This window comes from Rhipicephalus sanguineus, chromosome 9, assembly GCF_013339695.2.
Source record: "Rhipicephalus sanguineus isolate Rsan-2018 chromosome 9, BIME_Rsan_1.4, whole genome shotgun sequence".
Classification (NCBI taxonomy): Eukaryota; Metazoa; Arthropoda; class Arachnida; order Ixodida; family Ixodidae; genus Rhipicephalus; species Rhipicephalus sanguineus.
In genome coordinates, this window is record NC_051184.2 from 147031662 (window position 1) to 147044442 (window position 12781).

General features: G+C 47.8%; 1 protein-coding gene across 1 annotated transcript; it reads right to left on the bottom strand.

The window, feature by feature from the left end:
* Positions 1-5946: 5946 nt before the first annotated feature.
* On the bottom strand, positions 5947-6861 carry LOC119405899 (uncharacterized). Its single transcript, XM_037672725.1, has one exon. The coding sequence runs from the start codon at positions 6859-6861 to the stop codon at positions 5947-5949; it is 915 nt and encodes a 304-aa protein (XP_037528653.1).
* Between the last annotated feature and the right edge of the window lie 5920 nt (positions 6862-12781).

Consider the following 12781-nt stretch of genomic DNA (forward strand, 5'->3'; position numbering starts at 1 on the left):
ATAAGGAGTGCCGAAGCAATAATAGCGTTGCTGAGATAATGCTCATGCATATGCACGAACAAAAGCACGCGGGCCAGGCGAAAGGCTGATTGAAGTTATAACCATTACAACATCACTTACTTCGCATAGCCGGGTGTTTTCTGTGGGCACAAATTTCTTGCAACTGATTTTGTTGGGCCTTCCTTCAGCATATATTTCTGTCACCGCGAGGAACGAAAAAAGAAAAAGGAACGTTTTCTTTCTGTCCTCCGTGCGGGGAGGCAACCGAAGGCATAGAGACCCGTCATACTAGCACGTCACGCTCCAAACATTAAATTGAAACAAGGAATTCCTGCGCCTACTCACTTTCAGGTACAAACGCTGCTAGTTTGCAACAGCAGTGAGTCAGAGGCGCGTGAAGTACTCTTTACTTGCTAAAATCGCCCCACTCCACGCTTGAAAACACAGTGATCCGTACCTATCACCGGCACAGCGCTGCCGCCGCTGGACCCTTTGGGCGGGGAGCGAAGGCGAAAAAGTCGCGTGTCGCCAACCGGCCTATCGCAGGGCGCGGCGGCTGGATCAAGACCTTTCGCTACTTTTGAAGGATAGAGGGGCTTTAGGCGTAGGTGTTGGAGCGGTGCCAAGTAGGTCACGCCGCAGCTGGGCGTTGACGTCACGCACCCCTCGCACGCTTCCCTCGCAGGTGCGCGCATACGTCACTCTCTCCCTCACCCGCCGGAGCGCTGCAGCTGCCGGCTCCAAAGCCCGCTCGCTTCCCGTGTCTGCGTTTCAAACAAACGTTTACACCAGTAAACGCTGCACCGAGTTTCGCTTCAAACGATTTCTTCCAGCGCTCCCCGCAGCACCCGCGTTAGCGCCGTTCAACCCGTGACGCCATCCGTGCGCAACGCTGCTGCTTCGCATCCCATCAGCCCTCCCTTCGGGGAGATGGTCCAATTTTTTTCTTGTGTTTTTGCCTCACTCGGAGTCTATATGGCCAGATGACGCTGATATGACATCTCACGAAGCCACCATAACACGTTTGTCTGAACATCAAACGCGAAATCTTGAGCTGTATTAGCAGAAAAAGAAGTATCATTGTAGCTTACTGCGTCATTGAAGCCGACAGTGAAGTCAATGTTCTTTGTCCGCCTTCTCTCCCGAGGTAGTGAACATGTGCATATAGATGTTTTCTGGTGTAACTTTCCCGTTTGGGCGTCTGGTACTCACAGCCAGTTAGGGACCTTAAAGGGACACTAACGAGGAATATGAAGTTGAACTGAAATGAACAGGGGCATTGAAGAATGTGTGCAGTTTTGGTTGGGTGTGAAAAGATGACTTATTAGTGGAAATATTTCTAAGCATAGCCCGAATATCTCTTACTCGATTTCTCTCGCCCCAGATTCGGTGCTGAAGCGATGTCGTCACGAATCTCATTGCTCTCAGCGATTTAGAAGGCGCGATGATACATCACCAGGTGTGCAAATGACCGCTGCATAGCCGCGGATTTCGTGATTGCAGACTTTGAACCTCGCATCGAAGATCTCGCCATAGAAGCAGCTACGATTGCATTTCAGTGAGTCTGAAATGATCCCTGTGCTCTCGCGGCAGCTGTTTCTGGCAGCAACCGACGGAAAGCGAAGCCTCGTTTTCGTCGACGGCAAGCGAGGCGTCCAGTTGCCGAATACTGTTTGTGTACACGCGTATTTCATTTTGTGTTTTTATTAATGGCGATTTCCGTTGGGAGAACTGGCAGTGAGGAGAGGCGGGCAGAGCAGTGAGAGCAGGGCCATGCAGGGCCACTCAATCCGCCCGTGGAATGCGGTACGCATCCGAAGAGCAGGTGGGAGGGTGCCCGTGAGGAGAAATGTACCACGTGATCAAAACCATCAAGGCACCATAGTTCTCTACGTGTGAAATCTGACGCAGAATCACTGCGAAGTTCGTTCGTATAAACGACGTCGACATCGCTGGGGAAGGGGTCAAACTAGAGCACTGCACGGGCTCGGGCCTACCCGAAAACCCGAGCCCGGCCCGGCCCGTGGGCCGGGCCGGGCCGGGTAAAGTAGTTTTCACGGCGGGCCCGGGCCGGGCTCGGGTCTGAAGCTCCGGGCTTAGGGCCGGGCCCGGGTTTGAGGTGGCGGGCTCGGGTCGGGCCGGGCTTGGACTTTGCTCAGTTCTTAAAGGGGCACTAAATGGAAACAATGAATCGGTTTAGACTGATAAAGTATACTCTGAGAACTCGAATGTCGTTAATTTCACCATCATAAGTTTATTCAGGAGAAAATCAAGGTCAAAGTTCTATTTTTTAATGTTGCCCCGACGTCATTGATTTCAAACTTAATTTTTGTCGTATTTTAAGGACATTAGCTCAATGATATTTCCTGAAACTTGGCTTGTTAAATCTATGACTTCCTCGGATGTCAATGTACTGCATTTTTTACCGATTAGGAACTACGTAGGCCCCAGTATACGCCGTCAGAATCTCTGACGCCACGGTGTTTGCTGCGCGAAATTCCAGGTGGCTTCGCCACTCGCATTTCCCTTTTGCGCGTTTTCACGCTTACGAAGAGTCTTGTCGCGGCGAGCGTGGCTATATTGGAATTGTAAAAGAGTAATTTACTGATAATAGAAAAAGCGTTTTTCTCTTTAGTGTCCTTTCAAGCTTCTTCCACATACGTAGTGCCTACATACATGTTCCAAATTATGTCCCGAAAAAACGTTTTATATATGTGGTGCAGGGTATTTGGGGAAGTTTATGAAGTACAAGTACTGAACTTCGTTTGCTTCTTGCACATGGGGCTACTTGAATTAGCTGAAACGGGCGAGCTAAAATTAGATAGATCAGGCGCTTATAACATCACGCTAGTCTGTGCTTCATTTGCATTTGTTGTGATTTTATATCCCAAATGTTGTTTTTTAATCGCAGTAATAAATGTAATATAATAAATTTATGCCTTTAACTTATCATCACAAGCGCGATCACAGAGTTCCAAATCGGGGAAACGTTCTTGAAAGTTCCAGCCCTCCACTAAAGCGAAAGTACTGCGCGGAATCTCGTTACAATAGAATCCCTATAAAGACACATTCTTTTTCCATCGCTCCGCCACAGCTCCCAGTGGTCGTGTGACGCGATATGGACATGCACAGCCTGCTTTGTGTGCCCACATTGGTAATGTCTTAGCTTTCGTCTTGCTCCGCTATATCAGGGGTCTCAAAGTCACCTCCGTTGGGCCGCATTGACGAAAATTTACTCCCACGACGGCCAGGACAACGTGCCGAAGGTAGGCGCGCGGGGGCATAGGTTGTAGAAAACGTCAGCTAAGGTTGTCATTTGAGGAAGGACCTTTCCCACAGCTCATGTATGGGTTATTTCTGAAGGGGATTTGGCGGCAGGATTCCTACAACATATCGATAGCTATCTTCAAGACTAAAACCTGGACGCCGATTCTGACATAGAGAGTTGTTTCACGGTTATGTATCAACGCATGGTGACCGCAGGGGGTGCCTCACGAAAAAAAAAGAATGTTTTAGACCTGTCATGCCTGTGTAGCTCAAGAAGGTACGTATAAATAAAATTAAAAACAAATAGACGAAGGCAGTCATGTGGGAGCCGCGGGCCGCTAGCGAGAGGTGCGCAGGCCGCGTGTTTGAGACCCCTGCAATATATAGTGCGAGAGCTACATGATGCTGCCGCAACAGCTCTGGAATATGCAGGAACAGCATAGGTGACGTGACGAAGTATCTGGCTTGAAAAAAAAAGAACGATTACGAATTCCGTGCCGGATGATGTCCCCTTAGCTCGAACCATATGAATTCAATGAGTAATCGTCGAGAAGCTTATTCACGCCTTATCAAACTGGAACGAAATCACTTCGTCCACCTCCTGCCAGTCCTACCCGCGTATTCCAATGGCCACCTTCTATCGGTACAGCATCGTAAGGAAGGCATACACCATTGTAATATAGAAAAAAAAAAGAGCACGGTGCAAACCATGCATAACATGAACTGCTGAAAACTGCAAGTAGAAGCCCTCAAAGAGGAGTTTTATAGATGCTATTGAAGAGTGGCACGACGTTTGGGAACGAGAGAAATGAAGGGATGAGCTGGACAGCTGTGTTCATTCTGCAGAGGTCCACAATGACATTCTAAACTAGCTCCAGTGGTGGAAGCTAAGAACAACGACTGCCCACGCCTTCAGAATTCGTAAGGCAGATGTGCGCCCCTGCGGCTAGCAAAAGCAGTGCAACAAATTTTAGCGCGCCAGGATATGTGGTGCAACAGCGCATGACATGCTAAAAGGCAGAATCCCCTGATAATTGGATATTTTGCACAAGAACATGTGAAGAAATAAACTATAAACTATGCCACAAAACGTTATAGACTGTATATACTAGCAGTGATGCGATATATCATAACGATGCTATGACAAATTGTTTTTTCTTCCTTTCGGCTGCTTATACGTATATGAAGTACACGTGGCGCACACGGATCGTTATAATTTTTATCTAGGTTAGTGTACTTGAAACAAAGGTAATAAATTTGGTTTTTTTTCATCTATTTCTCTTCCTGTGGCAAGGGGCTACTATGTTGAAGACAGGTGCTACATATCCAGAAGGGTGCACGATTGGCTTTGTCGTTAGAGCATGCTTTAAATTTCAACAGAGAGCACAATAACAACAAAGAGAAGAGAGCGTACTGTTCCTTGTCTCTTCTGTTTTTATTGAGCTCCCTATCGAAACTGAAAGCATGCTGCAAATCACTTTCCTTGCTACAATATCTGCTACAAAACGCTCTTGGTGATCCCCATTGTATGTGCAGAAAAAAATAGGTACATTATACCTCTGCCGAACGAACATTCATCGTACCCAATATCTCCGCTCAACTGTTTCAACGGTGAGCACCTTTTTACAAGAAATTACTGTAGGTTAAAGTATAATTGTTAGCGAAGCATGCGCCAACAAAGCGTAGATATTTTATACTTAAAACGCCTCGCTGTCGATTCCATGTTCGAGTAACACCACCTAGATTATTGGCTCGGGCCCCTGTCGGGCCCGATCTGCGGTCGGGCCGGGCCGGGCCGGGTAGGTGAAATTTTTTCTCGGGTTCGGGCCGGGCCCGGGTCTGGCTTTGAGTCACCGGGCCGGGTTCGGGCGGGTAAACTTTAACGAGCTCCGGGCACGGGCCGGGCCCGGGCCGAGAATTCCGGCCCGTGCAGTGCTCTAGGTCAAACTACACCTGGCTGCCGCCATTACCTCCGCGCGGGGCCGAACCGCAAGAAAATGAACATTTTAAGCGATAAGTCCATTGGCGAAGCCAGAAGGAGGTTTGGGGGTTCATCCCCCACCGCCCTGAGTTTATTACATTTTGTATGTTTATATATACGTGCAGCCATACAAACACACGCAACAATATAGATAAAAGGCAGGTTAGACCCCCCAGAAAAAAGTTTCTGGCTACGCCCCCGGGTAGGTTCATGCTTAAAATCCTGCTTGTGTGGGATTAGGCTTACACCGACCTTTTTTATCAGTTTTATCTGATTGCTTTTCATCGGCTTGGATAGGGGCAAAGAAAGATGCAGAGAACGAGAGGCATCCTAAATTCGTGGAGCTGAGACGTGCTCGTGCAAGGGCTGTAGAATAGAGCGTCAGCATTAACCTCCTGGAGAACCACTTCAGGACGGAAGATACGCTGAACCAGACGAAAGCAGGCAGTGCTGTTTACGCACACAAAGCACCGACAAATAGAGTTTCAGAAGTCACAGGCTTCCAGTAAATTATGTTTCGTTTGTTGAAGGAAGGGAGCAGCACCCTTTAACTAGTCAAAGGATTGTGATCACAGCGCGAAGTAAGACACGGGACAGAGAGCAACGAAGACAAGCGCTTAAGAGGAGAGTCAAAGGAGCCTCTAGCCTCACGGGTGGTACCAGGGGAGAAGAAGGCGAGGGGGGGGGGTTAAGATCCTTTAGTGTGGGGGCATGCCCCCACTGGTTTTGAACCTGTGGGGGCGACGGCCCCCCCTGCCGCCCCGGTTCCGGAGCCCCTGGCGCACCCGCCTACGCACCTCCTTGGTATAGAGCCTTGCAGTTTCAGCCTGTACCGGCTCTGTGAAGGATACATACTTCTTTTCCAGCCGGTACACCCGGTTCACCCAAGAGGTACGTATGCACGTTGCCGCAAGGTATTCAAATACCTGCCTTGCCCAGCGCTCTCTGCACATGAATTGAAGGCGACCCCGGTACACTAACTTGCTGGAGGCCTTGCGAGCTTCAAAACAAGACCAGCCTAGGTCCCCCTGGACTGACTCGTCCGCCACTCTTCCATGGCACGCAAGCGCCGTGCGGCCAACTTCTCGTTGCCGCCGCTCCAGCCATTCTCTGGTGGCCGCTGTCATGCAGACTGCGTTGGCAAATGTAAGGCAGGGAACATGCACAAGTTTCCATATGTCCCGCACCATGATGAAGCGGTTGCACCCCCACAAGATGCGGCGCCGAAGAATGCACTGAGCCCGCAGTGAGGCTTGGCGGATATGGGCTTCCTGCTGGTTGTATATACTGGCCTCAGAGCAGAGTAGCACGCCCAAGTACTTATATGTAGTCTCCAGGGCGATGCTCTCACTTCCCAGCTTGAGGTCTACAGATTCAGCCATGTTTCCAGCAAATGGCACTACCTTGGTCTTTTTGGCGTTGAAGCGTAAACCCAGCGAGGTCATTTCTGTGGCACAGATGTCCAGGAGTGCCTGCAGCTCTGCTTTGCTCTCAGCCATTAGTACTACGTCATCCGCAAAAGCCAAGCCAGGCAGCCGCCGATTTTCATCGATTCCGCTTGTGCTATACTTCAGGCGGAATCCAAGACTGGACTCGAGCAGTGCTCGTTCCATGCCTGGCACGTATAGCAGGTACAGAATCGGCGAAAGCGATCATCCCTGTCGGAGACCCCTGCAGACGCCTACCGGCCGACTCTTCACATTGGCGAAGTGGGCAATGATGCTATTGTTGGCGTAAAGACGCCTGACTGTCGCCAATAGCTTTTCCGGCACGCCCAGTGCGGCTAGCCTTGCGAACGAGATGTCATGTGGGACATTGTCGTAGGCTTTTTCGACATCCATGAAGCAGCATAACAACGTACGCCCTTCTTTCCTGGCGATCTCCACACACTGTGTGAGAACAAAAAGGTTGTCCTCAAGTCGCCGCCCCTTGCGAAAACCGTTCTGTAGCTCTGTAAGCTGCCCTTTATATTCAGCCCATCCACTGATCCAGCCCTTAAGCGCCTGGGTAAAAAGCCTGTACATAGTGCTGGTGATTGTGAGTGGCCGGTAGTCCTGGAGGTTCCCTGCCTTGCCTCCACGTTTGACTGCAGCGCCGCGGCGCGGTCACGGCGTGAACTATTACGAGCGCGCGAAGCTAGGTGCTTTTTCTGACGACCGCGCGCGGCCTAGGCGCCAAAATGCGCGAACGTCCCTAGCCGTTTTAGTCCCTAAAGTGCCGCTCTTGGTCACGTGACTTTTGCGTTGACGTCACTATACACGTCACGGCAGCTTTTTTTCTGTTTTTGTTTTTCCATCTGAGGCCCGTTTGAAGGGGAGACAAGACAGGGCGAAAACCGAAAGCACGCGGTAAGTGTTGTCCCGTGTTGTGTGGAAGAGAAAGCCTCGGATATCAACATTCCTTTCTCCACGGAACATACGAACGTCGGAAAAGAGCTCGGTCGTTGTCGGGCCCGTCATCATTCGATGTTGTTGCGTGTGAGGAGGTGTTTGCCATTTGTTACGCGTCCATCTGCCATGCACACGAGCATGCGGTCATTTCGATGGCAAAGCCGGTATGAACGCGATGTGTGCTTCTTGTTTTGTGAACTCTCATTGCTATGAGATAACCAGCCGGTGTCGTTATGCTCTTTATTGAGGCTTCTTTTCGCAACGTGTAAACGACTACAAACGGCAAGCGACTGCATCGGCAGCTTCCAGTTGTTTACGGACGAGTACGTACTGTACATACATGCCAATTACGTAAGTAAATTATGTTAGAGTGTTCTGCGGCAAACACGATCCGCAATCGTTTCCTTGCCGTTCAGCAGGCTGTAGTGTGGCAACAGGCTGTAGCCGCAGACGGGTTATTGCATCGCTGCTTCCAATCATTTGTGCTTGGTCGGTTAATTTCGCCTGGAGAGCCAGTGCGAATGCATTGTGCGCTGTTTTGTTGAACTCCCGTCATTAAAAGCAAACTGGTCTGTGCCTTGATCACCGTCTAAATTCTTGTTTTCATCGTTTTCTCTTTCGCATTTAACAGCAAGAACGCGCGCAATGTTCAAACTGCCAAGACCGAACGAGACATCGTCAATACTTCCTTTTGGGCAGGTTGGTTCATTGTTGACGAGTAACCGCGCGAACCCACCCACTAGGGCAGTGGTTCTGAACTGGGTGCCCACGGACCCCAACGGGTCCGCCACACTCATCAAAAAAAACTTTTTGGAGGCTGACTATTCCCTGCGACAGCGGCCCCTTTTCATTTGTTTTATGCTTCGCCGCGTAAAGCTTCTGCACTGCGGCAAAGCTAACCTATAATTCCACTTCTCTATCAGATGGCTTCAGAGCTTCTGTTGCAGTTGTGTTCGGCATATGTGCGCAAGCACACTTTCTCTAGCTTTCAATATTTGAAGAACAAACATTGTTAAAAAAGAGGTTGAAGGTGGCTGCAGACAACACAGCTTGTTATCAAGCTGTTGACATCAAATCGGCGTGGCACATTACTCTGACCATGCTTTGCCAGGGATAAATAAAAGCTAAAAGCCACCTGTTTCAGCTGCATGTTGTGTTAATTTATTATTCTGACCCTTCTCTCACTGCAAGGGGTTCCCAGATCATCCATGGCTGAGAACCACTGCACTAGAGACGGCACGGACACACTAGCGCTGACCTACAACTGGATTAAAGGGACCCTGGAACGCCTTTTCATCTGCAAACTGCAGCGCTGTAGTGCGTGTAATGCCGAATACTGAGGTGAATGCAAAAAGAATGATCGAAATCAGTGCATTCCATAGTTCGAGAAGAAGCAATGAAAACTACACGCTTAATTTGTGTCGCAGGGCCCCTTTGATGGCAGAGTCACACATCTTATATATACCAGAGTGAAGCATGGGAAAAAAAGAGGGATGCAAAACAAGGTTTAACACACAAAAACATGATTTTTATTTTCCTTTGAGATCCAAGATGTAACAGCCGCATCCAGAAGATGAAACTCAGCATTAAAGGGGCAAGAGATGGTGCTAATACACTTATCAAATGTCTTAATATGATAGGCTTCTAAACTGGTACGTGCAGTGCTGCCTCCACTCCTATCGCACACCGTCGTCCCTTTAAACCGGGCGACACATTTTGCTGACATGAGCAACTAAATGTGCGTACTTGTAATCTACCTTTTGCAATTTTTATTCGTGTTCCCCCAAATGGTGATTGACAAAGCGCCCAGTTCTGCCAACGTAGAACATCCCACATGACAAGGAAATGCAATACGCCACTCCTGTGGAACACTTGACCAACAGCGTTTTGTGGTTCTTCCAGCATCCACATTTACTGGTGTTGCAAATGCATGACCACAGCTTTCCCACCTTATTGGGAGTAGGCAAACAAATTGTGACACCGTGCCTACTTCTCATCTTCTTAAGATAGTGGGAAACTATATGAACGTTTAGAATAACAGAGAGCTGAGCTAGTTGGTAAGTATTCATTCTAAAAAAGACAGGGCGTGCAAACACGGACACAAGAAAGAAATCAGGACACCACAAACTCCGACTAACAACTGAAGAGACGCACAGCGGCTGAAAAGAAAGAAGGCACGAAAACTTATCTGCGCATGCCCATGCAACAGGCTAACCTATCAATCCGGCACGCGTGGTGGTCTACGTGGAAGATAACTGTTAAGGCATTTGATTTCATCTTTATGCAGGTTAATCGACGGTTGGCTCACGCATGCACTACCACTATTCTCGATATGCCATGCTTCAATCATCAGGCGCGTTTCTTCATTTCTATGCCGGTACAACACTGCGCATTCACCAAATTTTGACGTGCACTTACAATCTCGACAATGTAAAGACAGATTAGAAGGTGAGCCTCCTGTAAGCGATCTTTTACGTTCCAACAATCTCTGGTTGATGCATCGGCCCGTCTGTCCTACGTAGAAGCGGCCGCAGCTGAAAGGAATCTTATACAGCACACTCGTACGGCAATCAGTGAATTTGTTGGTGTGTTTTACGAAACAAATATCGGTCCGCTTCTTGTCTTTTACACCCTCATTCTTCCTCTGCACAGCGGCACAAATCTTACCTAGCTTATTGGCAGCCGTGAAAACAGCATTAACGCCGTATCTAGTTCCTACTTTCTTTAGCCTGTGAGATACGCGATGAATGTATGGTATACCTGCGACACGTTTCTTCCTATCGCTTTCTGCAACCATGCTTGGACATGGTTGCAGAAAGCCACCACCACGCGTGCCGGATTGATAGGTTAGCCTGTTGCATGGGCATGCGCAGATAAGTTTTCGTGCCTTCTTTCTTTTCAGCCGTTGTGCGTCTCTTCAGTTGTTAGTCGGCGTTTGTGGTGTCCTGACTTCTTTCTTGTGTCCGTGTTTGCACGCCCTGTCTTTTTAGAATGAATACTTACCAACTAGCTCAGCTCTCTGTTATTCTAAGCTTCATTTCTAGTACTCTGAGCCCTTTTCCGTGTTCCTCTACTTATCTGAACAATCCACCTCTTTGGCTTCTTTAATTGCTATTTGCTTGGTCCGTGCTAGAATTTTTCATGGTTTTCAAAAAATAGAGTTTGCCCAGTTGAAGTTCAACTTTTGTGTGGCTTTCTGCAACCATCTACCGGACATGCCAGGAGGATATGTGCCATATTGACCGCGGAATCATGGCGTCAAGTGAGATTTTACCAGGAATGCCTCAAGGTCCGTTGCTCGACTTCGCGTGACGATCGCCGCCAGAAGCAGGTGTACGCCGACTGGATGAGGGTAGCTAACCAGCATGCGGAATTCATATGGAGGGTAAAACTTCGAGAACTTCAACCATGTAAGAGGAAGATTATTTCTACTGTTTTACCGCAAAATAACTTGCTAGTTCTTGGAGGAGCTGCCTTAGATGATAGTCACTGCAAAACCCTAGCCTTAGGTTCTAAATACTGTTTTAAGCCGAATCTGAAACCAATAGACGTTTTAAGTTTGCCGCGTACAATCACTAGACTTTTTCCTGAAGAAGAGCGTTCCCACTGCATTTCAGACTGCGTTGCTAGCATCAAGGGTTCTAATATGCATCTCAAGTGTCCTGATCCTATCCGGCCTTTGGTTAATTACTGTGTCGAGAAGAAACTCAGGCCAGTAGTTTCAGATAAGGAAGGGTATTTTGTAATTATGCCGGACAGTTTGTTCTTCTCAGAAAAAGCATTAACAGCCATAGAAATGAATTTTAGGACGGTAAAACGTAAGCCATCCGTAGTTAGGCAACGTGCTGTCGACCTTTTGTTAAGACATAATCTTGAGAGAATAGCTTGTAATGTCAAGAAGGCCAAATCACTTACTTTAGAATTGTTTTTTTTTTCAGCCAAAACACATAAGAACGACATTCCGTTTCGAGCAATCGTTTCAGAGCAAGGCACCTGGCAAGTCGCTGTATCTAGTTATTTGCAGAACTGCTTAACCTCTTTGAGTTTTTCAGACCCTTTTCGTATGCGTAATTCTCAGGCGCTAGTTCAGTTCCTCTCAGAGGAGAACCCCGGCTGTTGTAAGGCCTTTAGTATGGATATTGAAGACCTGTATTATTCTTTGCCGCATGATGACTTGTTAAAATGTGTTAATGAATGTATTAACTAACAAGAGCACCAGACGGTTTTCACCGAAAAATGTGGTGTTTCTACCGGTGCATTTCTAGAAATCCTTTCCATGTATTTAAAATCGACGCTGGTAGGTTGGAAGGAAGGCGTTTATGTGCAGAAATCAGGGATATGTATTGGTTCTAAAGTTGCTCCGGTTCTTCGTGATTTATACCTTAGCAAGATTGACAATTTTTTGGAAGGCGCCTTAGGTAATTCGGTTATTAAGGTTTTTGGTTATGTGGACGATTACTTGATTTTTTGTAGTGGTGAGGACTTTGAAAAGGTGGTAAATTCCGTGAGCAAAAAATTTGAATTAAATGGAGGATGACTAAGCTTTACTAAAGAGGTGCCTCAGAATAATGCAATACAATTTCTAGACATTTTCTTAACGTTCCAGAAGAACCACGTGTGTTGGCAGTATTCTCCTAGATCTTCGAAACCGCTATCCTCGTGATGCAGTGGCCACTGTCGCTGAACGTTTAAAGAAATCTATTGTGTTATGTCCAAGCATGGTTGCAGAAAGCGATAGGAAGAAACGTGTCGTAGGTATACCGTACATTCATCGCGTATCTCACAGGCTAAAGAAAGTAGGAACTAGATACGGCGTTAATGTTGTTTTCACGGCTGCCAATAAGCTGGGTAAGATTTGTGCCACTGTGCAGAGGAAGAATGAGCGAGTAAAAGACAAGAAGCGGACCGATATTTGTTTCGTAAAACACACCAACAAATTCACTGATTGCTGTACAAGTGTGGTGTATAAGATCCCTTTCAGCTGCGGCCGCTTCTACGTAGGACAGACGGGCCGATGCATCAACCAGAGATTGTTGGAACATGAGATCGCTTACAGGAGGCTCACCTTCTAATCTCTCTTTACATTGTCGAGATTGTAAGTGCACGCCAAAATTTGATGAATGCGCAGTGTTGTACCGCCATA